Source organism: Trachurus japonicus, chromosome 17 (genome assembly GCF_045865225.1).
Source record: "Trachurus japonicus isolate A0001 chromosome 17, Traja_1.0".
Classification (NCBI taxonomy): domain Eukaryota; kingdom Metazoa; phylum Chordata; class Actinopteri; order Carangiformes; family Carangidae; genus Trachurus; species Trachurus japonicus.
Window position 1 is genome coordinate 15,383,372 of NC_140923.1, and position 23,059 is coordinate 15,406,430.

The following is a 23,059-nucleotide window of genomic DNA, read 5'->3' on the forward strand; positions in this document are numbered from 1 at the left end:
ACAGTGTTGTGCGCACAGCCACTCGAAAGAGGCAGTGCCAGGAGGAGGAAATGGGTGGATAGGACACAAGACCGGGTTTTATGAATGGTTAAACTCATCCTTTTTCCATTTTCTAACTTTGTGACCTCTTTACCTTTAGCATTGGGCATTATTTTTAAACAAATCTGAGCAGTTTATAACCCACGTACACATTTTAAAATCCAGAGCCAACTGTTTTACTGTATTAAATCCTTTAACTCTCCATAATGTGCGTATACAGTGAAAATACCACCAGACAATAAGGTTATAGTCTTTTAATAAAAACTTTGGTATCAATAACATTCTGTCCAATAAAAAGAACTGTGTGACCCTCAGTGATGTCATGTGTCACACCAGAGGCTCACCATCTGTTTCTCCAGACTTTCAGGATATAATGCAGGTCTTGTCATGTTGTAGAAAAACAATTTCATTGCTCATATAGATTTCAGTCAATTATGCCTTCAAGAGCATGGAAAGGAAAATAAAAAGTCAGTGCCAAAGACATAACCAAAATAAGTTACATTACATCAGTCTTGCTTCCTGTCTATATTACTTTGTGATTGTTTTACTGCAAGTCTTATAGATTACCGTATGCGCCGTGTGTTCAGTCGAGTGCGTTTCTCAACGCTGAAATTTGAATGTCTCTGCAGATCTCTGTTTTATCATATTGACCACATTTTTTAATCACAGGTTCTTGTAAACTGCCAAAAATACTTTAACAGATGAAGAAATGTCAAGAGGGAATCAGCAAATGAATTATATGTGTAGATCGAGCAAATATCAAGAAAGCAGTGGATGTCAGTGCCTCCTTATTCTCTTATTACAAAATGAGGAATGGACTTTGAAGGTGGAAAACCTTACAATCAACCGAGCTGTTCAGGGGCAACAGGGTAACATCAAGACCAAAATTAAAAAGAAACTATGTCCATTAACACCCAACTGCCCCACTTCACTACATTCCCCCCCGCCCCAAGTCGAGTTGTGTCCATATCTCAGGGAAAGGATGCACAGCAGCCACAATACCCCTGGAAAATACAGGACAGAGTTTCTAATGGCTCCTTAAAGCTCATCTTTTTCTTTTACTTCCTCATCTTCCATTTCTGATAGCGCCTCCTCTAGCTCGTCTTTTGTATCTTCATCTTCCTCCTCCTCTTCTTCATCAATCCCATCTTCGTCTTCTTCTTCATCATCACCACCCTCGGTGTCTTGCTCCTTGTTCTTCTCCTCCTCCTCTTTTCGTTTCAGGTCGTCTTGCTCTTGCTTCATTTTCCTCTCTGGTTCCTGAGGGAAGATTAAAAACAAATCCATGTCTCTAGCTATTTAGCATCTAACTGGCAATGGTTTCATGTGTTGTACATACGACAAGATATGGCTTAATGAAGAGTACCAGCACGGCATACCTTTGTCACACCCCATGTCTCCTTTCCAATGTCTTCTGCTTCCTTCACGTCATCTGTGATCAGGAAGTTGTCAAAGATGGTACCAGATTTCACCTGGAATAGACAGTAACAAATGTTACAGTGTAGTTCAACATCACTACAGCAACAACAACATTACAATTAAATGTTGATCTCTTTCTCTCTCACCTGCCAAAGATCAAGTCCTAGAACACCGATATTGTCGAACTTGTAGATGTTTGAATCAGCGTTGTATTCAGGATTGTCAATCTCAGGATGCACCCATGGGCCTTTGTAGTTGGGGTTGTCGATCTGTTTAGGTTTCCATTCTCCCTGTAATAGAGAAACCAGTTATCATATTACAAAGGCATTTCTTGGGTAAAAGAGGTCAAACAAACCATAACTAGACATTGAAATCCTGCTTCAGCTTACCTTATACTCTGGGTTGGGAATCATGGGCGGCTCCCACTCTCCATCCATATCCTCATCCCAGTCTTCAGGCTTTTTAGCATCAGGGTCTGGGATGTTTTCAGCTTTGTCCCAGTCCTAAAAAGAGGAACAAATTATCAAAATGTAAAAGCTGAAATAAAAGAATTGTAAATGTTTGTTTTTTTTACTTGTCAGACCCAGGACTGCTGTGAGAGGATCACGACAGTCAATGCAAACCAGGACAGAAAGCAGAACTCATCTACATCAGTGAGACAATTTACCTCAGGCTTAGTATCATCAGCATCATCAATCTTTGCACGATCATCCCAGTCCTCTGGCTTCTTGGCTTCAGGGTCCTTAATTTTCTTAGGAGGCAGGAAGTCCCAGTCTTCCTCCAGACTACCAGATTCTACCTTCTCGTTGTCAATTTTCACCTCATAAGTCTGATCTGGATTCAGGATCAGTGTGTACAGGTGGGTCAGTTCATCATCCTAGAAGAAACCAAGGTGTCTCGATTAAGCCAACAGTGCAGAGGTGGTGATGTCAATATTTTTTTTCCAAATGTATAAAAGTTTTATTTACCTTGCACTTAACCTCTTTCTTAATGAGGTGATTCTTTCCCTTGTAATTGAAGATGACATGGACTTTCTTGGTGCTATAGCCACAGATGTCAGGACCTAGGGGAAACAAATGTATGTTATACTTTTACAGACTCTTCCTTTCATTGTGAGCATTTGCTATGATGCATAACTGTGAACACCACTTACCAAACATGATGTAGTATGAAGACTCTCCATGCATTGCAGTCTGCTCCAAATCAGCGGGGAAGACCTTCACATAGCCACCACCACAGTCAATCTTTTGCTCGTGCTTGACTGTAAACTGGATGACCAGGGACTTGCCCTCATTGCTGAAAGGCTCAAATCGGGCAGAGGAGGCATAGAAACGAGCATCCTGGCTCGTCTGGAGACCTGAAATAGGAAGTACAAAAGAAGCATTGAGCAAGATAAACTCAAAATATGTTCTCTTAGTTGAGACACAGATACTACAGCATTGACAATTACTGACTAAATAACCTTTTAAGACTACTGACAAATGTGAAAATGACAAAGATTGTCGTGTAATGCAAAATAAGAAAGGTGTAGAGTCAAGTGGCACCTCTTTACTCTCTCAAAAATATTATTTGCTCATATCAATCGTTACAATAAGACATAGCCTAATTACATCAAAAAATATCTGGGTGAATATTTAAGATCAAATCACGTGATTTTTGTTTTGCGATAAGTGGGATGGGAGCTCGACCCCCGCTTTACCTTTGTCTTTCTCAGCATCTCCGTAGAAATTGCCAGCCGTCAGTTTCCACTCTCCATAGTCAGACTTGTGTTTGGAGCTGACCCACCTACTTCTCCAGGCATCTGAACAGAAAAAACGACAGGTAAGTTTACTGTGGATTGACGACACCCCCCATAAAATGCAAATTTCCCATTCATTACCGTTACTCTTTGAAATGCAACAGTCAAAATCCGTTAAGTTAGATCAACGTGCAACTTATATTTAGAAACTTCAGTGCTATACAGCCTTGCGTTTGCTAGCTTTGGGGCCTTGCTAAAGTTAGCCGGCTAACAACCCAGTCAAAGTTATTAAGATGAGAAGGATGGTACTTTACACTATCAACGATGAAAATGCTTCTTTTTTTTAATTAAGAGACAGAGCTTTCAAGGAGAAAAAACACACACACGACGACATTTCTGACAAAGTAATGGAGAGCAGTCAATGAAATGAACTAGACCCCCTGCACTAGTAGCAGCAGTCACTGTTGGAAATGTTCATGCTAAACTTACCACCGTCTTGAAACTCCTCCCGAAAGTAAACCGTTGCATGTGCGCTGTACACCGCTAGTATCACCGCAATTACACCCAAGACTTGCATTTTTGCCCGTTTTCGAGTCCCACTTTCCACTACTGCTGCTGGTACTTGCCCAAGCTGACCAGTGAGTGTGAACACCTAGCGGAGAAGGAGGAAGAGAAGGGAATATTTTAGACTTGCTCCAGCGAACAGATGTCTGTCTGCCATTGGACGACAGCGCGGTGTGCCTGGACCAATCACAGTGGACCACGAAACATATGTCCTAACCGGTCACTGATCCACGATCGGTTGTTAATGTAATCGTGTAGTTATAGCAACAGTCCGGTGGAGGGGGCCAGATTCCTGGAACGGAGAGAACAAGATGGCGACAGCAGACAGTCCATAGTACAGTGCTGTTTATCTTGTGAGTCATGTAGTTTGGTTTACACACAGCACAAACAAATCTATAACAACACCTTAAAAGTAAGGAAAATGCCATAAGCAAACTATGACAGTTTGAATCTTTTTTTGTTTGTTTGTTTGTTTGTTTGTTTTACAAAAACATATGGTCGACCTTTATGCAATACTGTAATATATTAACAGGTTATGTTGGTCATAGATTTGTATAAAACCAGTCCTGATTTGGACAGATTTGGACATAAATTCTTTATCAACATTGTTAGCAACAAACTAACAAATGTCAATCCATAGACTTTGCACAATGTTGGGGCAGTGCCAAAATAAATATATCTGTTCAGTAGGCCTATTTCCAGAACAGAAGGTGCATTTTGCATCAATGTCTCTTTTTAATCTTCTAACAATATGATCATTAGACGGAAGAAAAAAAATCTATTAATTATCTTAAATGATATTTGTCCAACTTTATTGGTTAACAGGTATCGGTTGGATAAGAGCCAGATAGATGAACACAGTTTACCAGTTACCTAAAATAGTAAAATAGTACTGCGTCATCTCTTGCACCAACGGCTGTGGTTCGTGACTGTACGTTAGGCAGTTTTTCAAAAATAACGGCAGGTTTTGGACGGAAACTTAATTGTCAGCGGTAGAAAAAAAAAGACTGGTCCTTGTTCATTATTTATTTATTTATTTATTTATTTTACAACCGAGACAACAGAACAAACTGAAAATGTTACCACTAGGCGGCTATATTTTTATTTTTATCGGGTGACCGAGTTTAGGTAAGGACTGGGAAATGTGTAACCGTCTGACTGCATAACGTTAGTGAGTTTGCTAACGGTAACGGTAAGCTAACGTTACGTTACTTCAAGTATCACAAAGTCAATGTTAGCATTATCCACCAAGTTAATTTAGTAACCAGAAAGTTTTATTTCAACAACTTTTACTCTTGTATTACCAACTTTAAGATTCGCACAGTCTTAGCAGTGCCAGTTAGCAACACAGATGTATTAGTTACAGTGGTAAATTAGCTAAAAGTCGTTGGTTAGTGGTTCAACAGCCAACTGCCGTTAACAGGCATCAGTTTGTCGGTGTGAATTTCATATCATGCCCCACAAATACTAAATAATCTTTCATATAAACCCTATTGAAATTCACTTTTTCTAATTCCAGTTGATAAAACAAACAAACAAAACTAGCACTTAGCACTTTTTCTGTGGGGAAAAAAAACAACAGCTTACTTTTGTTGTGATCTGTTTTGGGCTTTATGTTTAATCTCCTTTTTTGTTTTGTTTTTAATCTAGTGAGAATACCCTGGGCAGCGGTTGGAGGTGATTTTGTGCCACAATGGATTCACATGACACAAAGACAAACAAGCATGGATGTCAGGTAAAGTGATCATATACCTTACAAGCAAACAATAGCATACAATTTATTGAGTATACAACTCGAGCAAATACAGTTACTACAACCCTTGTCTTTCTCAGATCAAATACAAGCAGGCCAGAGCAGAGCGAAGAAAGCTCCTCACCCCAGCACACAAGTACATAACTGACATCCTGGCTGAGAGGCTTTCCTTGGAGCCTGCAGCAGTAGAAGGCTTTATTTTAGATTCATCCGTGAGTAAATGTTGACTGTATTTATTTATTTATTTATTTACAGAATATCCCACAAGAGCAGTAATTTATTTTCCCTGTGATTATGGACTGTTGACACTGACTGAACACTGACTTTCAGAGGATCTTTCCGAATTTGGGGAAAATACTGTCGGTGGCTACTGCACCTCTTCACTTTACCCCCCTAGATGGAAATTATCATGACACGTATGCTTCAACAATTGCTCAAGACTGTGGGGTGTATGATACTGTTAAAAGCAGCAACATCTCAACAAATACACATTTTAACATCATATTAGTGTCTTTATCTGCTACTGTAGAGCCATTGGAAGATACACCAGTCAGACCTTTTCCAGCCTTTCACATGGGGTTTGATGTTGGTCAGAGTTTGCTTTCTGTATTTCTGGTGTTGACTCATGATATAATACAAGATGCATGTGGTGCTCTTCATTCTTGAATTTGAGAAGTTTGTACAGATATTTCTCCCTAAGATGATCAAGACGATTTTTGGTTGAATGTCTGCCATGCATGTTTAAATACAAAAACATGCAAAGAAAAAAAAATTCTTAAAAAATGTCTTTCTTTCTTTTTTGCTTGCTCAATAGTTGGCTATGTTTGACCATTTCTTTGCCGAAGGAGGTCGTAAAGCAATTTCTTTTGTGTATCAAGAGGCAGAAGTCCCAGGAATAGGTAAGCATAAATGTAGAAACACTGAAATTCCACAATGCCTTACTTTGTTTTTATGTGACTGTTATCATGCTAGTATTAGAAATAGGAGAACACATGTAACACCATAGATTTTTTTCACTTCCCGCCCATGGAGTGATGTTAGATATCTGTAAGAGAGCAATTATTTCTAAGAGGGTCCTTTGTAGTTCCTTATATCATCAAAAATCATTTGGATTGAATTTCAGAGAGTGGCCGTACATATCCTGGGACCACCAAAGGGGAAAAAATACTGAGGTTGTTTTTGGCAGATTTGTCTCAGATATGCCTTACAGGCATTTGCTGCTCTTTCATACGTAATAGTGTGGACTGCCCCATTACTTCAGAAAACATACATGAGGTAAGACTGTCGTGTGTGTGTGTGTGTGTGTGTGTGTGTGTATATAATGTGGTGTGTTTCTGTAACTGTAGTTCTTTGATTGCTTTCTGTGATAGACACATTTTCTCAATTATTGTTGCAAGAGCCATACACAGTCGCCTGAATGTGCATTTCAAATTTTTTTGTGCCCCAGAAAGTTAAGATTTACCTGTGAAAGATACTGATTTGCTAATTGCACCATCCCCCCATTTAAATAACACTTATACAAATTCATTATTCTCATTCAAGAAGAGCGGGAAGATGCTCTGATGGTTAGCGCTTAACCAGCTCTAAGCTAGTTTTTAGCTTTTGCTTTTTAAATTCAATTTTGCAATCTTATCTTGATGCATTACAGGAGATCACTTTTTCGATGGTTGATGCCAGACAAGGCCTCCTGAAAGGAATAAGAAATGCCTACAACTTTGTGCTACCAGCTCTTGATACAAAACAAAACTGGGGTGTCCTAGATAAGACAAGACGTGGAGAAAAGTTTAAGAAGGACTTCAAGTACACCATTAAACATTGTCTTAACACCTTGGATGGCAAGTCATTTTTTTGCTTGCTGAAATATTTGTTGCATGATATCATGGCCAAATACCAGCCTTCAACCAGTTCTAATGATCTTGTATTATTCCTCTTGTTCGTACCTCAGAACTCCAGATGAACAATGAGAACATTGTTCATCTGAAAACAGTCTCAGACATTGACCTCTCTAAATTGACCTCCCTTGATGATATGAACGCTGCAGCTGCCAACATGGACATGGTACATCAACTTGAAGAAATTTTGATGCAGTGGTACAAGCAAATCAATCAGGTTGGTTTTCATACACCTCACACAAGTACAGTTTCACAGCCTCTTCAGACTGACTGGCTGTAGGAAGGGATTGAAGATTAAATAAATAGTAGGAATTAACAACAAGAGCAAAAGTGGGGAGAGGAAAATATCTTCCTTATTATATGTTGGATAAAGATGAATTAGGATGTCATTCAGGTGCAATCTCAGTTTATAAAGAAAGTGAAAGTGAAACTGCAGATAAGCATGTTACTTACATTTAAATGAACCTAGTCATTGATTAAATACTTGCACCGTTAGAGGAAATTGTAACCTTTATCTGTATCTATAATCATCAGGTCCTGTTGGAAAGTGATCAGTTGAGGAAAACAGATGATTTTGCAGGACCACTGTGTGAGCTACAGTACTGGCAAAGAATGTCTTTGAGGTTCAACTCCATCATTAGTCATGTCAAAGGTCCAGAGTGTAAGGCAGTGGTAATGGTGCTCCACATCAGCCGTTCCAAGGTTATGAAGGTACTGACACACAAGTGTTCAACTACAACTAATCAGTTAAGTTAGTTATTAGAAGACATACAATTATATGCATGATAACACTGGAAATTATCCAGAGTGTAAAAACAGGTTAATAACAGTTATTGCTAGGTGACTGAAAAGTGCATGAAGAAATGGATCATAATCTGAAAAGTAGAAATATGTACCATTAAAACAATCATTGGCATCTAATAACTTTTGAAGAAATTGTAATCAAGTTAAGACATCACAGAATTATTCAAAATTATAATGTCCAAATGTATCACATTTAGAGGTTTTCAAACGTTTTTGAGTTTTCTTCCATTTGAAAAACTTTAATCTGGTTCTGGTGCAGTAACCTGTGCAGGGCTTTTATAGATTGATGAATTTAAATGAGGAAAAGAGAAAAGAGAGCTCTATAGAATGAACTGAAATTGATAATTTAAAATCATGCACCTTTGCAGATGTGGCGGGCAATCGATGTCAGTTTAACAGATCGTGTCAATGAGGCAAAAGACAATGTGAAATTCCTGAGCACACTGGAGAAAATCTGTCAGCCTCTTTACAACAGTGACCCGGTATGTATAGTCAATAATACAATGCGATGAATTTCCATTGAGTATTTTTTCATTATAAGACTAATGGATGGCAATCATTTTTGCAAGCAAAGAATTATTATGAACAGGAAATAATATGGGCAAACATAAATGTGTGATTGCAGGTCAATATGATGGAAAGTGTGCTGAACATCATCAATGCCATTCAAATGATACACAGTGTTTCACCATACTACAGTATAAAAGAAAATATATCTGCACTGTTCATCAAAGTAAGTGAATATTATTCAGTCTAGGAAAAACCATAGTTGCTCTGGAATATGTGGTTTTCATGGAAACATCTTTGAAAAATCTTCCAGGTCACAAGTCAGATGGTTACAGCATGCAGATCATATATAACAAACAGTGGTGCATGTCAAATATGGGACCAAGACCCTACAGACATCATGAAGAAAATGGAGGTGATGTTGACACCTCAATGGATAATATGTGTTTATATAATGGGTATATGGATAATGCCTGTGCTATCATTACTAAGGATTGAATATATCACAATATAATCATATTAGCGTTTGCATTCATTTTTGTCTTTTTTGTCTTTGGCAGGACTGTATCTCCTTGTATCAGGAGTATCAGACTTGCTTCCAGAAAACAAAGAAACGAACATTGGATAGGCCTGGAAAGAGGCCCTTGGAAGTTTCAGAGATGCTGATTTTTTGCAAGTTTGACAGGTTCTGCAAGCAACTCGAAAAGGTTCAGAGCTTTATTCAAGTTTGAATTCTATTTTGATATGAAGGTCTTGCCAAATACTAATAAAAATGTCTTTTGTAGGTCAAACAAATAATCACAGTGTTCAATACATTTGAATCTCTTGGAAAATCAAACATTGAAGGCATTGAAATCCTGGCCCGACAATTCCACACTGTGTCCATGAATTTGAAACGGAGGACATCTGATATGTTGGCCCCCAGGACTACTGATTTTGAACATGATTTTGCTGAGTTTATGGTACAAGTGAGCCACATTGAGGTATGAAAAATGCTGTGCTGCAGGAAGTTGTATAGATAACATATATTATCTCCTTCTCTAAAGCAATTATTGTTTACAATGTACACAATCATTTTATAATTTTGCCTCTTTCTCTCTTTAGACCCGGCTGCAGGCATTTATGAGGTCCTGCTTCTCTAACATCTTCTCATCACGGCAAGCTCTCTGCTTTATACAGCGGTCAGTATAATATTGTGAAGTATTTTTTTCATTGTGAACAATTTGGTATGATAGAAAATTCTAACACAGGTCACAAAAATTACTTTATTTGTAGTTTTCGGAAGCTGAACATTCCCTGTTTGGAGACAGAAACTTCCAACATCTTGGGTCTTATTCTTCACCATTATGCCTCTGAAGTAAAGTTTTTGAAAGAGGTACCAGGCACCAGACTCCATGAATATAGCAGACCTTTTTTTGACACATTTATTATTATATTATGGACATTTTCGATTAACAGAAGAGACTTGCTCCTGTGAATTTTCTTCGCAGCTATATGACAAACAGAGAAAGCAGCCCCCATTAGCCAGAAACATGCCTCCTGTGGCTGGACGAATTAGCTGGGTCAGGCACCTCTACAAAAGAGTAGAGGAACCCATGTCATATCTAAATGTAAGGCATTGTGTGTCCTACACCAATTCGAAATACCTCATTATCATAAAAATATATTTTAATCGTGAATACATTTTTTGTCTTTAACAGAAACACCCCGACATTCTGGGCAGCCCAGAGGGACAAGATGTGGTCAGGATGTACAACCAAACTGCTTTAGCACTCGTTGAGTTTGAGTGTGTTCTCCACACAGCATGGCTAGATGAAGTGTCAAAACTAGACTACGGTTGGTTCTTGACTCTAACTTGATATGTTGTTTCCCTAGATGGTATATCCCTTGTTATGAGCCAGCATAGCACTGTGTAAATATTCATTTCAAATACTTTCCCTTTCTTTACCTCATATCAGTCTTGAATATGACACTGCTGGTTCGACACCCAGCGACTGGAAAATTAGTCGTCAACTTGGATCCTAAAGTTACTGAGGTCATTCGGGAGGCTAAGTGTCTGTTGAAGATGGGTCTGGTGGTTCCGAAGCAGGGTTTATGCCTGGTCAAGCTGGAAAGCACAATAAAGGCAAATCACCTCAGACTACAGGTAAATCAAACTGTAACATACAGTAATGCTTTTCTTTTTTTCTTTTGCAGAGGGGTTACCTTAATATAAAATTATTTCTATGATAATTTGTCTCTTACAGACCATCTTGGCAGACTATGAGTCCATTTGTGACAGCATACCTGCAGACTTCATCAGCTTGATGGCTTCAAAAATAAAAAATGTAAGCATCTTAGAAATCCTTTGGCATAATAAATGGACTTCATAAAGTTCATGAAGTGCATTTATTTCTTTATCCAACAGTGCTCCCAGGGTTGCTAATTTTTCATTCTTGTTTTACTGATAAATTGCAAGGTGGAATCTGTGCTTCGCCATGGATCAGTGCGGCTCACCTGGTCCTCCTTCCCCCTGGACAAGTTCTTCCAAAATGTTGACTCTGCTTTATTTGACCTTAAACATCTTGTAAAGACGGTATGTTACAGTTTTACTTATTGAGTATTCTAAATATACCGTTACTCAAGTGGTAAAAGTTACTACATACATTTCTTTTGTCAGGTGCTTGATATCTCTAAGATACACATTGATGATGTTCTGAAGGACATCTCAGAGACTGAACTGTTTGAACTCCCAGAAGGTCATGCGTCATCAATGCATGACCTGATTGACAAGAATGAGGTATGGATCGGTATAAACAACTTATTTTTACCCTCAAAATCATGAAGTAATTACATGATGTATTATGGAAGTGTCAATGTTCATTTTTCTCGTTTAAAGAAACGATGTGTGGAGCTGGCAAAAACCTTGGACCATAAATGTAGTCGTGTTAAAGAAGCAGTGAAGGAGCTGAGTAATGTTTTTAGTGCCATTTATGAACCAAAAGGCACCAAGAAGACCACTGCAGAAGGTAGGTACTCTTAAATTGCAGTTGAAAGAGATGCTCCTAATTCTAAATATATAATGTGTGTGTACAATTTTTGTTTTTGTGCTGACACATATACAACACAAATTACAGGACAGAAGGGTGTGACATTTTCAGAAGGGAGCCAGAAGAGATCTAATCAGGATCAGGGAAATAATTCTGAATGTCTCGATAGAGATAAATCAATCAAATTCGAGAGGGTATGTTTGCTTACCAGCATCAAAACACTTATCTTGTTCACAGTTTCACAACAAATGCAGTAATGCCTCATCTTTATTTCAGGAGTTTAAGAAGCTCTATGAATACCTCACTGCAAGAGTGTTAGAGGCACTGGTCAAAATGACCAAGTTTTCTCTGGAGATGCTAAAAAGGAGGATTTGTCACAAGTAAGTGTGTTGTTGTTTGGCAGCATGTACAAAAAGGAGCAATATCTAACAAATATAATACAATCTGTTACAGATCAACATCAATAAATAGATCTGAGTCGAAGATGGTCCCACTAATAAAATCAGAAGTCCAGCTTGTCATACCCAAAGTGGTAAGTTTCTGCCACTGATTGATGACTGATTGCATGACATAGACTGGTAGTTATTGTGTTTGGAAGAATAATAAAATTTGGAAAAAGAGTAAGTATTTACTGTACCAATCTTGTGAAACAGAAATTGTAGTACCTATGTCTGGAATTTGTTGTCACCAGGTAATGAGCCCCACTGTAGATGAGATGCAACACGCCATAAATCATCTCATCGACCGGGTGTTGGAAGTTAGCAAGGGCATTATTTGGCAGAAGAAGTACAGTAACAATCTCACAAAGAACATAGGTTTGTCATTGTCAGTCATACATACAAAAAAAACAAAGACAAATTCAAATTCATGTGTGAATAGAATTTGGTTAAATCATTTAGGGTTGAAATCATCCAGAACAATGTTTGGGGTATTTTTTTTTAAATATTTGCCTGTGTACAACCATTTCGTAGGTGAAGAGAAAGAGAATTTCTATCACAGAGTAGCGGAGCACAAGGACATAAAGAAGGTCATGGTCATTCTGAAAACAGCGGTCACCTCTATGAAAGGACAAGTGACTGATGTCCTGAAACAGTTCAGTCCCTACAGTGTGATCTGGAATGAGGACAAGAACCTCAAAGTTAAGGTTTGTTTTCCTGTCAACACAACAACATTTGTTTTGACTTTAGACACATCTCTACTGTACGGCATATGCTTTGAATTCAACATTTAAGATTTTCTGAAATAACAGCATCATCATTATTTTAACTTTTTAAGGAATTCATGGCCAGCCGTCCATCCTTGATCCAGATTAAATCTAAAATCGAGCACTACAACTCGATCGAAAAAGACGCTGATGATATTAAAACCGTCATCTTTTTAATGTCTACCGAGCTATCAACAGGTAAGGTATTTATCCTGTGTTCAAGACAGCAACCAAATAAATGATGTGACAAAAAGCCTAGTTAGTTCTGTTACTATTGGAAACTGCTGTGAGAGGTTACTCTTATGCATGTGCTCTGAGCTAAATGCTAACTCAATGTCAGATAACATGCTGATGTTAGGATTCATTGGAATAGAATCAGTTATCTGACAGAATATGAAAAATTATAAATAAATGTAACCTAACACTAAGCCTAAAAATCAAGATATGAGGTGGGACCTTTTTCTGTTGTTTATTGCCACATTTTTTTACTGAATCAAAACACATTTATTGTCCCTCTATTCGACCTCAAAAGACAGTCACTTTTAAGTAACGTCTGGCTGGAGAACTGTGTGCATGTGTTAGAACGGAGGAATAAAATTTGTGTCTCTTGTACACAGATCCATTAAAGAAGGCCCTGAAAGTTGAGACCAAAGCCTGGAAGAAACTGTTGTGCAAATACTTGAAGGAGGAGTACAAGAAAAAAATGATTGACACCAGCATACATGCTAACAAGTACCTCACACAACTGTCCCATACTGTGACTAATCTGGAAGATGTGCGCTGTGCCATGGCAGCCCTGTCTGAGCTTCGGGATACTGAAATTCAAACTGATATGACATTGATTTCCATCGAGGTATTAAAAAGCACAATTTGTTTTCAGAGATATAGATGTGAATAACAATCTAATGATGATCTTACACTCTGCAGGAAGCCTTTGACATTCTGATTAAATACGAAGCAGATGTGACCAAAAGAGAAGAAGAGGGGGTGCACAATCTGAGGCATCTCTTCACAAAACTTCAGTCTAAAGCTGTTAGTAGTCTTTTATTGTGTCTAATGTTTTTACAGTGTGTTTTTTCTGTAACTCATCTGTGATGTTCATTTTAAATTTCTGACTTCCCCAGAGGGCAGTGCAAGATGAGCTTGTTCGAAGGCAACCCAAATTCAAACAAAACCTTCTGGAGTGCGTTGCTACTTTTCAAAATGATGTTTCCACTTTTATGGAGCAATATGATTCAGTAAGTAATCTGTTGTTTTGTTTTGTTTTTTTCTTAATAGTAAATTGTGTAAGTTTTCAAGCAAATTAGTCAAGTGAAATCTGTTAAATACTATGTATGCTCCTGTTTTTAGGGAGGCCCCATGGCTGATGGAATAGCTCCACAAGAGGCCAGCAGCAGGCTTCAGATTTTTCAGGTAGCTGTCAGTTAGTTTAAAATCATCCTAAGGTACACGGGTCAGTGTTAGATGCATGAAAAGCATTCAAACATACACACAGCATACATACAATACAGTACACCAAAGATGTTTCAGTTTGAGGTTAAGATGCATTAAAATTCACAAACATTCAGTTTTTCAATGAAATCACTTTTGACATAAAACAAACCAAAAAAATTATAAAAGGTTTTACATAATACATATAAAACCATGCTCTTCTGATGAAGTGGACTACGTGTTGTCCTTGTTTATTATGAATGTGCTATCCAAGTAGCTCAGTTCAAATATCAAAAATAATATCTGTGAAAAGGATCAAAATTCTTGTAGATTAGTTGTTGTTGTTTTTTTACCTAAACATTTACTGTATCTATATCCGCTGATTTTTTTTCTTTAGTTTGTCCTTACTTGTATTGAAATGGTCAAATGTATGTTTGTACTGGTTCTTCTATAAATAAATAATAATATAAATGCTTTTTTCACATTATTTTACCCAGGGTAAATTTGAACATCTGTGGAAAAATTTCAGCACATACAACTCTGGGGAGCAGCTTCTGGGCTTGCCAGTTACACCATATAACTGTCTACAGAAGAAAAAGTATGGACATGTTTTATAAAGACTTATCCAATCTTTCCATAGCCTTGAAAATGATTTCTATACTGTTACAGTGTTATCGTGTTCTGTGTAGTGTATTCAAACTAACAAACCTTTGATTTCTTCTGGTTACTCCAGAAAAGAGCTTGATCTGCTACAGAAACTCTACAGCCTGTATGATTCAGTCATGACTAAGATCAGCAGGTACTATGACATCCTGTGGACAGATGTAGATATTGAGAAGATCAATGCAGAACTTTTGGAATTTCAGAACAGGTAATCCATATATTTCTGTCAATATCCCCCTTTACTGATACAGCTGATTTAATTTGCAATGCAATTTCTTATTCGCTGTTGCTGTAACACCAGGGTTTTTGTTTTAAAAAAACAAAACAAACTAATTTTAGGTGCCGGAAGCTGCCCAAAGGACTGAAGGAATGGCAAGCCTTCCTAGACCTCAAGAAGACAATTGATGATTTCAGTGAGTCATGCCCCCTGCTTGAGATGATGGCAAACAAATCTATGATGAGAAGACACTGGGACCGGATCACAGAGCTCACTGGGCACCATTTTGAGGTGGAGTCCAAGACTTTTATGCTTCGAAACATCATGGAAGCACCCCTGTTGAAGTATAAGGACGAAATTGAGGTTTGCTGCCAGTTTGGATGCTTTGGTTACAGCCTGTCCTAATTCCATAAGACTAATTCAAGCTGCAATATGTCATTATTTATAAACCCTTGAAATTCTACATTTTTAGGACATCTCCATATCAGCTGTTAAGGAGAAAGATATTGAGGCAAAATTGTCACAAGTGAAAGAAGTGTGGGTTGGCCAAACCTTGAGCTTGAATACATTCAAGGACAGAGGAGAACTGATGCTGAAAGGGGCGGAGACAGCAGAGATTTTCACCACTCTGGAGGACAGTCTTATGGTGCTGGGGTCTCTGCTGAGCAACAGGTAGAGAAACTCAATTTTAAACTTTCAGAAAGTTCACCATTTTATACAGCAGTGACTGGAGAAATCAACAAACATTTAATACACAGAAAAAGAAAAGATGGGGTATGTTCAGCAGAAATGTTCCTACTGGACTTGTTTGACTATAACTGACAATTCATAAGGCATACTATGGAAATAATTTTGGCTTTGTTTCATATGGTACATATTTTTTCAGACTTGGTGTCAATATGCTGTCTTGTGCTTTCTTGTCTTGAATTTTTGTCCATGTTTGCCTTTTTCAGGTACAGTGCTTTCTACAAAGCAGAGATCCAGGATTGGGTGTCCAAGCTGTCAACATCATCTGATGTCATTGAACAGTGGGTTATTGTACAAAACTTGTGGATCTATTTGGAGGCTGTGTTTGTTGGGGGTGACATTGCCAAAGATTTGCCACAGGTGCAGTATTATGCTTTTCATCTTAATGTTTTGCCATTTATAGTTATCAATAAGTACCGTAACTACAATTGTGATACTAAAATATTTCCCTATCTAGGAGGCAAAGCGTTTTCAGAATATTGACAAGTCATGGATTAAGATCATGCAACGAGCCCAAAAAGTCCCAAATGTGGTCGAGTGTTGTGTGGGGGATCCAACTCTAGCAGAGCTTTTACCAGATCTTCAGAAACAGCTCGAGTTCTGTCAAAAGTCCCTTGCAGGGTAACAGTTTTGTTTAGTTTTTTACTTTGTCAGAAACATAAAGGATCACTCTGGGCAACAAATTGAATCGAAGGCAACTGGATTTGTCTAGGAAGACGATTTCCTCTTTTCCAAGGGGCTTCATCAGTTCACAACACATCGGTCTGACTAGTCCTCACTAGTCTGACTGGTGATCGATTCAATTTGTTGCCCAGAGATAACGATGTCCTGGATGAATGAGGGGCAAAACAACATTTTTTTCTCAAGCAAATTTAAAGAAGTTCCACCCTTTTTAGTATATAGTATATGTAACGTCCCCCAGTTTTCTCACAAATTGTGCCAGTGCTTTGTTGAAGCAAATACAATTTTTTGGGAGATGTATTTAATTAGTTCTTCATTAGTTTTTTCATTCAGATTAAAGATTCATAAATATCTTGAATGCTTTGGACCAAAAAGAAAATATTTTCCTGCAGATGATACTGTGCACTGTAGATGATACCGTCTAATTCAACAGGTATCTTGAGAAAAAGAGGCTTCTGTTTCCACGATTCTTCTTTGTGTCTGATCCGGCCCTTTTGGAAATTCTTGGACAAGCCAGTGATTCTCACACGATTCAGGTTAGAATATTGATTGTCACTACATGTAAAGTAGCAGCATGTCTGAAATTTGTCTGAAAGTACTTTTTTAATCTGTCACAAGAACTATTATTTCTTCAGTATGGTCAATAAAAATGAACAAGAATAATATTAGTTACAATATTTTTCAGTCACATCTCCTTGGAGTGTTTGACAATGTCAACGAAGCAGAGTTTCATGCAACCGAGTATGACAAGATCATGGCTGTAATTTCACAAGAGGGAGAGAAATTACCGGTATGTAATCCTAATTGCATTTGCAGTTTGTAAATACACTGTAATTCTACATTTGCCAAATGTTAATAGAATGTGAAAGTGCATGTGCTGAACGAAAGTGTTGAATTTTACAATTGTGCAGAAGGGAAATAAGTATATTACATTAAAACCGAGCTTGAGTGAATACATTGTACCTTCCCAGACCTGATCACAAGGAGACTGGATGTGTGTTTGTGGTTTCAGCTGGACAATCCTGTGATGGCACAGGGACCAGTAGAGCTCTGGCTTGGGAAATTGTTGTTACAACAGCAAGCATCATTACACTCTGTTATCAAAGCTTCAGATCTAGAGATCAACGATGAGGACTTTGATCTTCTGGCTTTCCTCAACAAGTTCCAAGCACAGGTCAGAAGACAGTGTTAGAAAAATGATTTAATAGGCTTCGATTACTAACTAAATGTTACTAATGTCCTACTAGATATCAGATCAGCACCATACTTGTACACAGTATTACTGTGTTAGATCATTTCTGTTGCTTAAGCCTGATACCATAATGTTTAAAAAGTCTGAACTGTGACACTATATCTATTTTTTTGTTAAAATGATTTAATGTGACCACTTCTCAGACCATGTAGAATTAAAGAGTTAGTGGTTAGTTATGTTAAACCCAGGGAGGGGCCGTCACAAGTTTCAGGTTATATTTCGGAAATTTAGTTAGATGCACCTGAACATTTGTCCTTTTGCTCCTTTTTTAGGTGGGCTTGCTGGGAATCCAGATGCTTTGGACAAGAGATTCAGAGGAGGCATTGAACAATGCTGAAGACGATAGAGAGGTCATGCCCTATACCAAGAAGAAATTTCTACAATTACTCAGCATTCTCATTAAACAAACCACCCACGACCTGAGCAAGTTTGACAGAGTGAAATATGAGACGCTTGTCACAATCCATGTGCACCAGAGCGATATCTTTAATGACCTAGTAGGTTCTTTGAAAAATCTTTCTGCATCTTCATTGACTGGGATTGTCACACACTCAGATTGATATCCTGCTTTGTCCCCAGGTCAAAAAGCGTATAAGATCTATCAATGACTTTGAATGGCTGAAACAGAGCAGATTTTACTTCAAGGAGGATCTGGATAAGGTCATTGTGTCAATCACTAATGTGGACTTCATTTATCAAAATGAATTCCTAGGCTGTACCGACCGTCTGGTCATCACCCCTCTGACCGACAGGCAGGAAAATGTTTCATTTTGTTAATTAGTAACTGAATTCACTTTTCACATATTTTAATTTTAAAGATGAGTTCACTGCCTGCAGATGTTACATCACACTCTCCCAAGCTCTTGGCATGAGCATGGGAGGAGCACCTGCAGGGCCAGCCGGCACTGGGAAAACTGAAACCACGAAAGACATGGGACGTTGTCTTGGCAAGTATGTGGTGGTGTTCAACTGCTCAGACCAGATGGACTTCAGAGGACTTGGCAGGATATACAAAGGTATCTTCGACAGTGAAACAATTCATCAAGTGGTGTGGTGTGCAATCTCAGTTATCTCATGACATGTTCATTTTTCAGGCCTTGCGCAGTCAGGGTCCTGGGGCTGCTTTGATGAGTTTAACAGGATCGACCTGCCAGTGCTTTCTGTGGCTGCTCAGCAGATCTACATTGTTCTGCAGTCACGAAAGAAACACAAAACCAAATTCATCTTTACCGATGGAGATTGTGTGGATCTAAATCCAGAGTTCGGCCTCTTCATTACTATGGTAGGATATACAAGTGCCCAGCAATTTTATAAGAAATATCTCAAATCCAGAAGAAGACATTAAATATATTCTGAATGGTGTCATGTTCCCATGTCTAGAACCCTGGATATGCAGGTCGTCAGGAACTTCCTGAAAACTTAAAAGTGCAATTCCGGACAGTGTCTATGATGGTGCCAGACCGGCAGGTGGGTCCAGTCTACATTTTCTGGAAATTAGATTTTTTTTCTTTTGTTTTTGACTCAACATACTGTCGCATCTCCTCTTTTGTCTTTTGCAGATCATCATGAGAGTCAAATTAGCCAGTTGTGGATTCAATGACAATGTCATCTTAGCCCAGAAATTTTTTGTTCTTTATAAACTGTGTGAAGAACAACTTACAAAACAGGTGAGAATCTGTTTGCCAGTGCTAAATTCGCCCCTTGAATGATAATTGAGGTACCTTCACACGGCCACTGCTATTTGTTAGGTCCATTATGACTTCGGCCTGAGGAACATCCTGTCTGTATTGAGAACACTGGGTGCCTGTAAAAGAGCACGCCCCGATGACACAGAGTCCAGTACTGTCATGAGAGTGTTGCGTGACATGAATCTTTCTAAACTGGTAAGTAACATAGTATGGTTGCCATCATGTTTCTGTTTTATATTGTTGACCATCAGGGATCATATAAAAAATTCTGACTTTATTATGCTATGTGGCAAACACTGTTCATGTGAATTTCTGTTTCAGGTCGATGAGGATGAGCCCCTCTTTCTTAGTTTGATCAATGACCTGTTCCCTGGTATCCAGCTTGATGGAAGTACATACACAGAACTTCAAGCCGCTGTAGGCCACCAAGTGGAGCTTGCTGGTATTGTTAACCACCCCCCTTGGAACCTCAAGTTGGTTCAGGTATCTCAAAGGCTTTGAATGCTCACTACCTGTTGTATTTTGTGTATTTTTGAGTGATGTAAGTAAAGTATTTGTCGCTGCCAGCTTTATGAATCTTCACGAGTGCGCCATGGCCTGATGACCCTGGGACCAAGTGGAGCTGGAAAGACCGTAGTTATCAACATTTTAATGCGAGCGTTGACTGAATGTGGAACCCCACACAGGGAGATGCGCATGAATCCCAAAGCAATCACTGCACCACAGATGTTTGGCCGTCTCGATGCAGCCACCAATGACTGGACTGACGGCATTTTTTCGACTCTGTGGAGGAGGTCTCTCAAAGCCAAGAAAGGTTTGTAACACAAGGTTTAATGCACATTCAAACGAATGTTTTTCAATATATGGCACAGATTGCCTTTGTACACATACACATTTGAATTCAACATTATTTGAACAATAGATTGTAAGATCAACATAGACCTTGTTTTCTTTTTAAATATACATAGATTAAAAAGGGAGCTAAGGCTGGTCATGAAGAAAACATAATTAGGGTGTCTGTTTTGCCTGGTAAAAAGCAGTTTTTGTTATGTTTGATCACTACCAATCTTGAATCTTACAATAATATTGTATGTTTCAGGGGAGTTCCTATGGATTGTGTTAGATGGCCCTGTGGATGCCATATGGATTGAGAACCTGAACTCTGTGCTGGATGACAACAAAACACTAACCTTAGCTAATGGGGACCGCATCACCATGTCTCCATGCTGCAAGCTGGTGTTTGAGGTACACAACATGGATAATGCTTCCCCCGCTACTGTATCCCGTGTGGGTATGGTCTTCATGAGCTCCTCAGCTCTCAGCTGGAGACCCATACTTCAGGTACAACTGTTTTGCTAAATTGTCAAAGGAGAGTACTTTGCATTGCAGTGTTTTACGAACAAGAGCCTATGTGGAACTTGTGCTTTATTTTGTAGGGATGGACTTACAAGCGCAATGCACAGGAGGCAGAAAGCCTTTTGACTTTATATGACAAGTTATTTGAGGATGCCTATTTGTATATGAAGCAAAACCTTAAACCAAAAATGGAACTTTTGGAGTGCAACTACATCATGCAGGTTTGTATTGAGACAAACATGAATTAGATTATGGCTCTAAACGTGTCTGATGAAATACTTATCTCCTGTCAGTCTGTGAATCTGCTGGAAGGCCTCATCCCAACCAAGGAGACAGGTGGCTTGGCTGGTGACAAACACATGGAGCGCCTCTTTGTCTTCTGTCTGATGTGGAGCATAGGAGCCCTTTTAGAGTTGGAGGACAGGGACAAACTAGAGGCTTTCATAAGAGCACATGAAAGCAGCATCGATGTGCCTCAAACACAGCCAGGAGAAACTATGTTTGAATACATGGTCAACACAAATGGTACAGTTATTTTTATGTTTTTAACTGAGTGGTTAAAGACTATTTTATCATGGTCACAACAATGTATGTGTGGTAACTTCAGGTGAGTGGTGTCATTGGAATGACCATGTGGGGGAGTATGTATATCCATCTGACCATGTGCCGAGCTACTCTTCAATCCTTGTGCCAAATGTGGATAATACAAGAACCTCTTTCCTTCTGGAGGTTATTGCCAAACAACGCAAGGTGATCTTTTTTCTTTTTTTTTATGTTTATATTACAAACATCAAAACTTTTTTTTTGCTTTGATGTATGTTTGTGAAAGAAACAGAAAAATCCATATTTTATTTTGTATAGGCCGTACTTCTTATTGGAGAACAAGGGACAGCCAAAACAGTGATGATAAAAGGCTACATGAAAAATTATGATCCTGAGACAGACCTGTCCAAGTCTGTGAATTTCTCATCTGCAACAGAACCTATGATGTTTCAGGTAGACCATTTATGGTAGTGTTCCCTGTGCTTTACATGACTGGTGCCGTTCAGAATAGCTTTTGGTTTGGCAAAGCATTGTTTTATTGTTTGTTTTCGCCAATTACAGCGAACAGTGGAGAGTTACATTGAAAAACGAATTGGCAGTACCTACGGACCCCCAGGAGGACGCAGGATGACCGTCTTTGTTGATGATATAAACATGCCAGTTGTCAATGAATGGGGAGATCAGGTAAACGTGTGTGTGTGTGTGTGTGTATGTGTGTGTGTGTGTATGTGTGTGTGTGTGTGTGTGTGTGTGTCAGTTAGTTATGAACTTGTCTGAGTAACTACTGTGACTCTACAATAGATCACCAATGAGATAGTCCGTCAGATGATGGAAATGACTGGCATGTACAATCTGGACAAACCAGGAGACTTCACCACTATTGTGGACGTACAGATGCTGGCGGCCATGATTCATCCTGGGGGCGGCAGAAATGACATTCCACAGAGACTGAAGAGACAGTTTACTGTCTTCAACTGCACTCTGCCATCCAACAGCTCCATTGATAAAATCTTTGGTAGTTATCCTCCAACTATACTTTTATCAGCATAGTTTATGTTGTATGAAATCCTAAATTCTCTTTCTTCTTCTCTGTCTACAGGTGTAATTGGATCTGGGTATTTTGATGCTTGCAGGAACTTCAAGCCTGAGATATCAGATATGGTGAAGTGCCTTGTGTCTGCAGGGAGGATCGTATGGCAGTGGACAAAGGTAATCACTTGGAGGAGATTGTGAATTGTATTGTAAGGATAGTATAATATACGATAATAGGATAATATATCATCATCAAACATGCACCTTACTGTGTATTGATAATGATGATGTCATAACATGATTTAATGATTTCACATTAAAGGCAAAAATGCTGCCAACACCATCCAAGTTCCACTACATCTTCAATTTGAGAGACTTGTCCAGGATCTGGCAAGGGATGTTGAATATAAAAGCTGAGGAGTGTGATGATATCCTCACTCTCATGGCTCTTTTCAAGAGTGAATGTACAAGGGTTATAGCTGACAGGTACAGTCCTTTCA

At 38.7% G+C, this 23,059-nt stretch overlaps 2 protein-coding genes across 2 annotated transcripts in view; one reads left to right on the forward strand and one right to left on the reverse strand.

Annotated features, from left to right (window-relative positions):
- Positions 1 to 278: 278 nt before the first annotated feature.
- Positions 279 to 3,838, reverse strand: calr3b (calreticulin 3b). Its single transcript, XM_085804556.1, has 9 exons — positions 3,686 to 3,838; positions 3,158 to 3,259; positions 2,612 to 2,815; positions 2,427 to 2,521; positions 2,126 to 2,335; positions 1,848 to 1,961; positions 1,605 to 1,748; positions 1,419 to 1,511; positions 279 to 1,299 (listed from the first exon to the last, which is right to left on the reverse strand). The coding sequence occupies exons 1-9, from the start codon at positions 3,771 to 3,773 to the stop codon at positions 1,078 to 1,080; spliced, it is 1,272 nt and encodes a 423-aa protein (XP_085660682.1). The 5' UTR covers positions 3,774 to 3,838; the 3' UTR covers positions 279 to 1,077.
- A 903-nt stretch (positions 3,839 to 4,741) lies between these two features.
- The window catches only part of LOC146970348 (dynein axonemal heavy chain 8-like), a 28,853-nt gene continuing 10,535 nt past the window's right edge, over positions 4,742 to 23,059 (forward strand). The window contains exons 1-59 of the mRNA XM_085804557.1: positions 4,742 to 4,888; positions 5,411 to 5,495; positions 5,594 to 5,725; positions 6,328 to 6,412; positions 6,637 to 6,788; positions 7,162 to 7,348; positions 7,459 to 7,622; positions 7,940 to 8,116; positions 8,578 to 8,691; positions 8,835 to 8,942; positions 9,030 to 9,131; positions 9,277 to 9,423; positions 9,502 to 9,699; positions 9,821 to 9,897; positions 9,992 to 10,091; positions 10,207 to 10,326; positions 10,417 to 10,552; positions 10,675 to 10,862; positions 10,963 to 11,043; positions 11,175 to 11,291; positions 11,376 to 11,495; positions 11,595 to 11,724; positions 11,821 to 11,939; positions 12,022 to 12,125; positions 12,199 to 12,277; positions 12,437 to 12,560; positions 12,717 to 12,889; positions 13,021 to 13,147; positions 13,567 to 13,802; positions 13,877 to 13,981; positions 14,074 to 14,187; positions 14,300 to 14,362; positions 14,878 to 14,978; positions 15,114 to 15,251; positions 15,383 to 15,623; positions 15,733 to 15,932; positions 16,214 to 16,367; positions 16,465 to 16,628; positions 17,122 to 17,224; positions 17,374 to 17,478; positions 17,701 to 17,862; positions 18,213 to 18,437; positions 18,520 to 18,692; positions 18,778 to 18,956; positions 19,035 to 19,222; positions 19,321 to 19,407; positions 19,500 to 19,607; positions 19,689 to 19,823; positions 19,950 to 20,111; positions 20,196 to 20,442; positions 20,728 to 20,969; positions 21,065 to 21,205; positions 21,278 to 21,509; positions 21,592 to 21,734; positions 21,846 to 21,980; positions 22,089 to 22,211; positions 22,329 to 22,542; positions 22,627 to 22,736; positions 22,882 to 23,045. Coding sequence (XP_085660683.1) covers positions 5,454 to 5,495; positions 5,594 to 5,725; positions 6,328 to 6,412; positions 6,637 to 6,788; positions 7,162 to 7,348; positions 7,459 to 7,622; positions 7,940 to 8,116; positions 8,578 to 8,691; positions 8,835 to 8,942; positions 9,030 to 9,131; positions 9,277 to 9,423; positions 9,502 to 9,699; positions 9,821 to 9,897; positions 9,992 to 10,091; positions 10,207 to 10,326; positions 10,417 to 10,552; positions 10,675 to 10,862; positions 10,963 to 11,043; positions 11,175 to 11,291; positions 11,376 to 11,495; positions 11,595 to 11,724; positions 11,821 to 11,939; positions 12,022 to 12,125; positions 12,199 to 12,277; positions 12,437 to 12,560; positions 12,717 to 12,889; positions 13,021 to 13,147; positions 13,567 to 13,802; positions 13,877 to 13,981; positions 14,074 to 14,187; positions 14,300 to 14,362; positions 14,878 to 14,978; positions 15,114 to 15,251; positions 15,383 to 15,623; positions 15,733 to 15,932; positions 16,214 to 16,367; positions 16,465 to 16,628; positions 17,122 to 17,224; positions 17,374 to 17,478; positions 17,701 to 17,862; positions 18,213 to 18,437; positions 18,520 to 18,692; positions 18,778 to 18,956; positions 19,035 to 19,222; positions 19,321 to 19,407; positions 19,500 to 19,607; positions 19,689 to 19,823; positions 19,950 to 20,111; positions 20,196 to 20,442; positions 20,728 to 20,969; positions 21,065 to 21,205; positions 21,278 to 21,509; positions 21,592 to 21,734; positions 21,846 to 21,980; positions 22,089 to 22,211; positions 22,329 to 22,542; positions 22,627 to 22,736; positions 22,882 to 23,045 — 8,297 coding nt within the window. The 5' untranslated portion in view covers positions 4,742 to 4,888; positions 5,411 to 5,453. The remainder of the gene's footprint in view (positions 4,889 to 5,410; positions 5,496 to 5,593; positions 5,726 to 6,327; positions 6,413 to 6,636; positions 6,789 to 7,161; positions 7,349 to 7,458; positions 7,623 to 7,939; positions 8,117 to 8,577; positions 8,692 to 8,834; positions 8,943 to 9,029; positions 9,132 to 9,276; positions 9,424 to 9,501; positions 9,700 to 9,820; positions 9,898 to 9,991; positions 10,092 to 10,206; positions 10,327 to 10,416; positions 10,553 to 10,674; positions 10,863 to 10,962; positions 11,044 to 11,174; positions 11,292 to 11,375; positions 11,496 to 11,594; positions 11,725 to 11,820; positions 11,940 to 12,021; positions 12,126 to 12,198; positions 12,278 to 12,436; positions 12,561 to 12,716; positions 12,890 to 13,020; positions 13,148 to 13,566; positions 13,803 to 13,876; positions 13,982 to 14,073; positions 14,188 to 14,299; positions 14,363 to 14,877; positions 14,979 to 15,113; positions 15,252 to 15,382; positions 15,624 to 15,732; positions 15,933 to 16,213; positions 16,368 to 16,464; positions 16,629 to 17,121; positions 17,225 to 17,373; positions 17,479 to 17,700; positions 17,863 to 18,212; positions 18,438 to 18,519; positions 18,693 to 18,777; positions 18,957 to 19,034; positions 19,223 to 19,320; positions 19,408 to 19,499; positions 19,608 to 19,688; positions 19,824 to 19,949; positions 20,112 to 20,195; positions 20,443 to 20,727; positions 20,970 to 21,064; positions 21,206 to 21,277; positions 21,510 to 21,591; positions 21,735 to 21,845; positions 21,981 to 22,088; positions 22,212 to 22,328; positions 22,543 to 22,626; positions 22,737 to 22,881; positions 23,046 to 23,059) is intronic.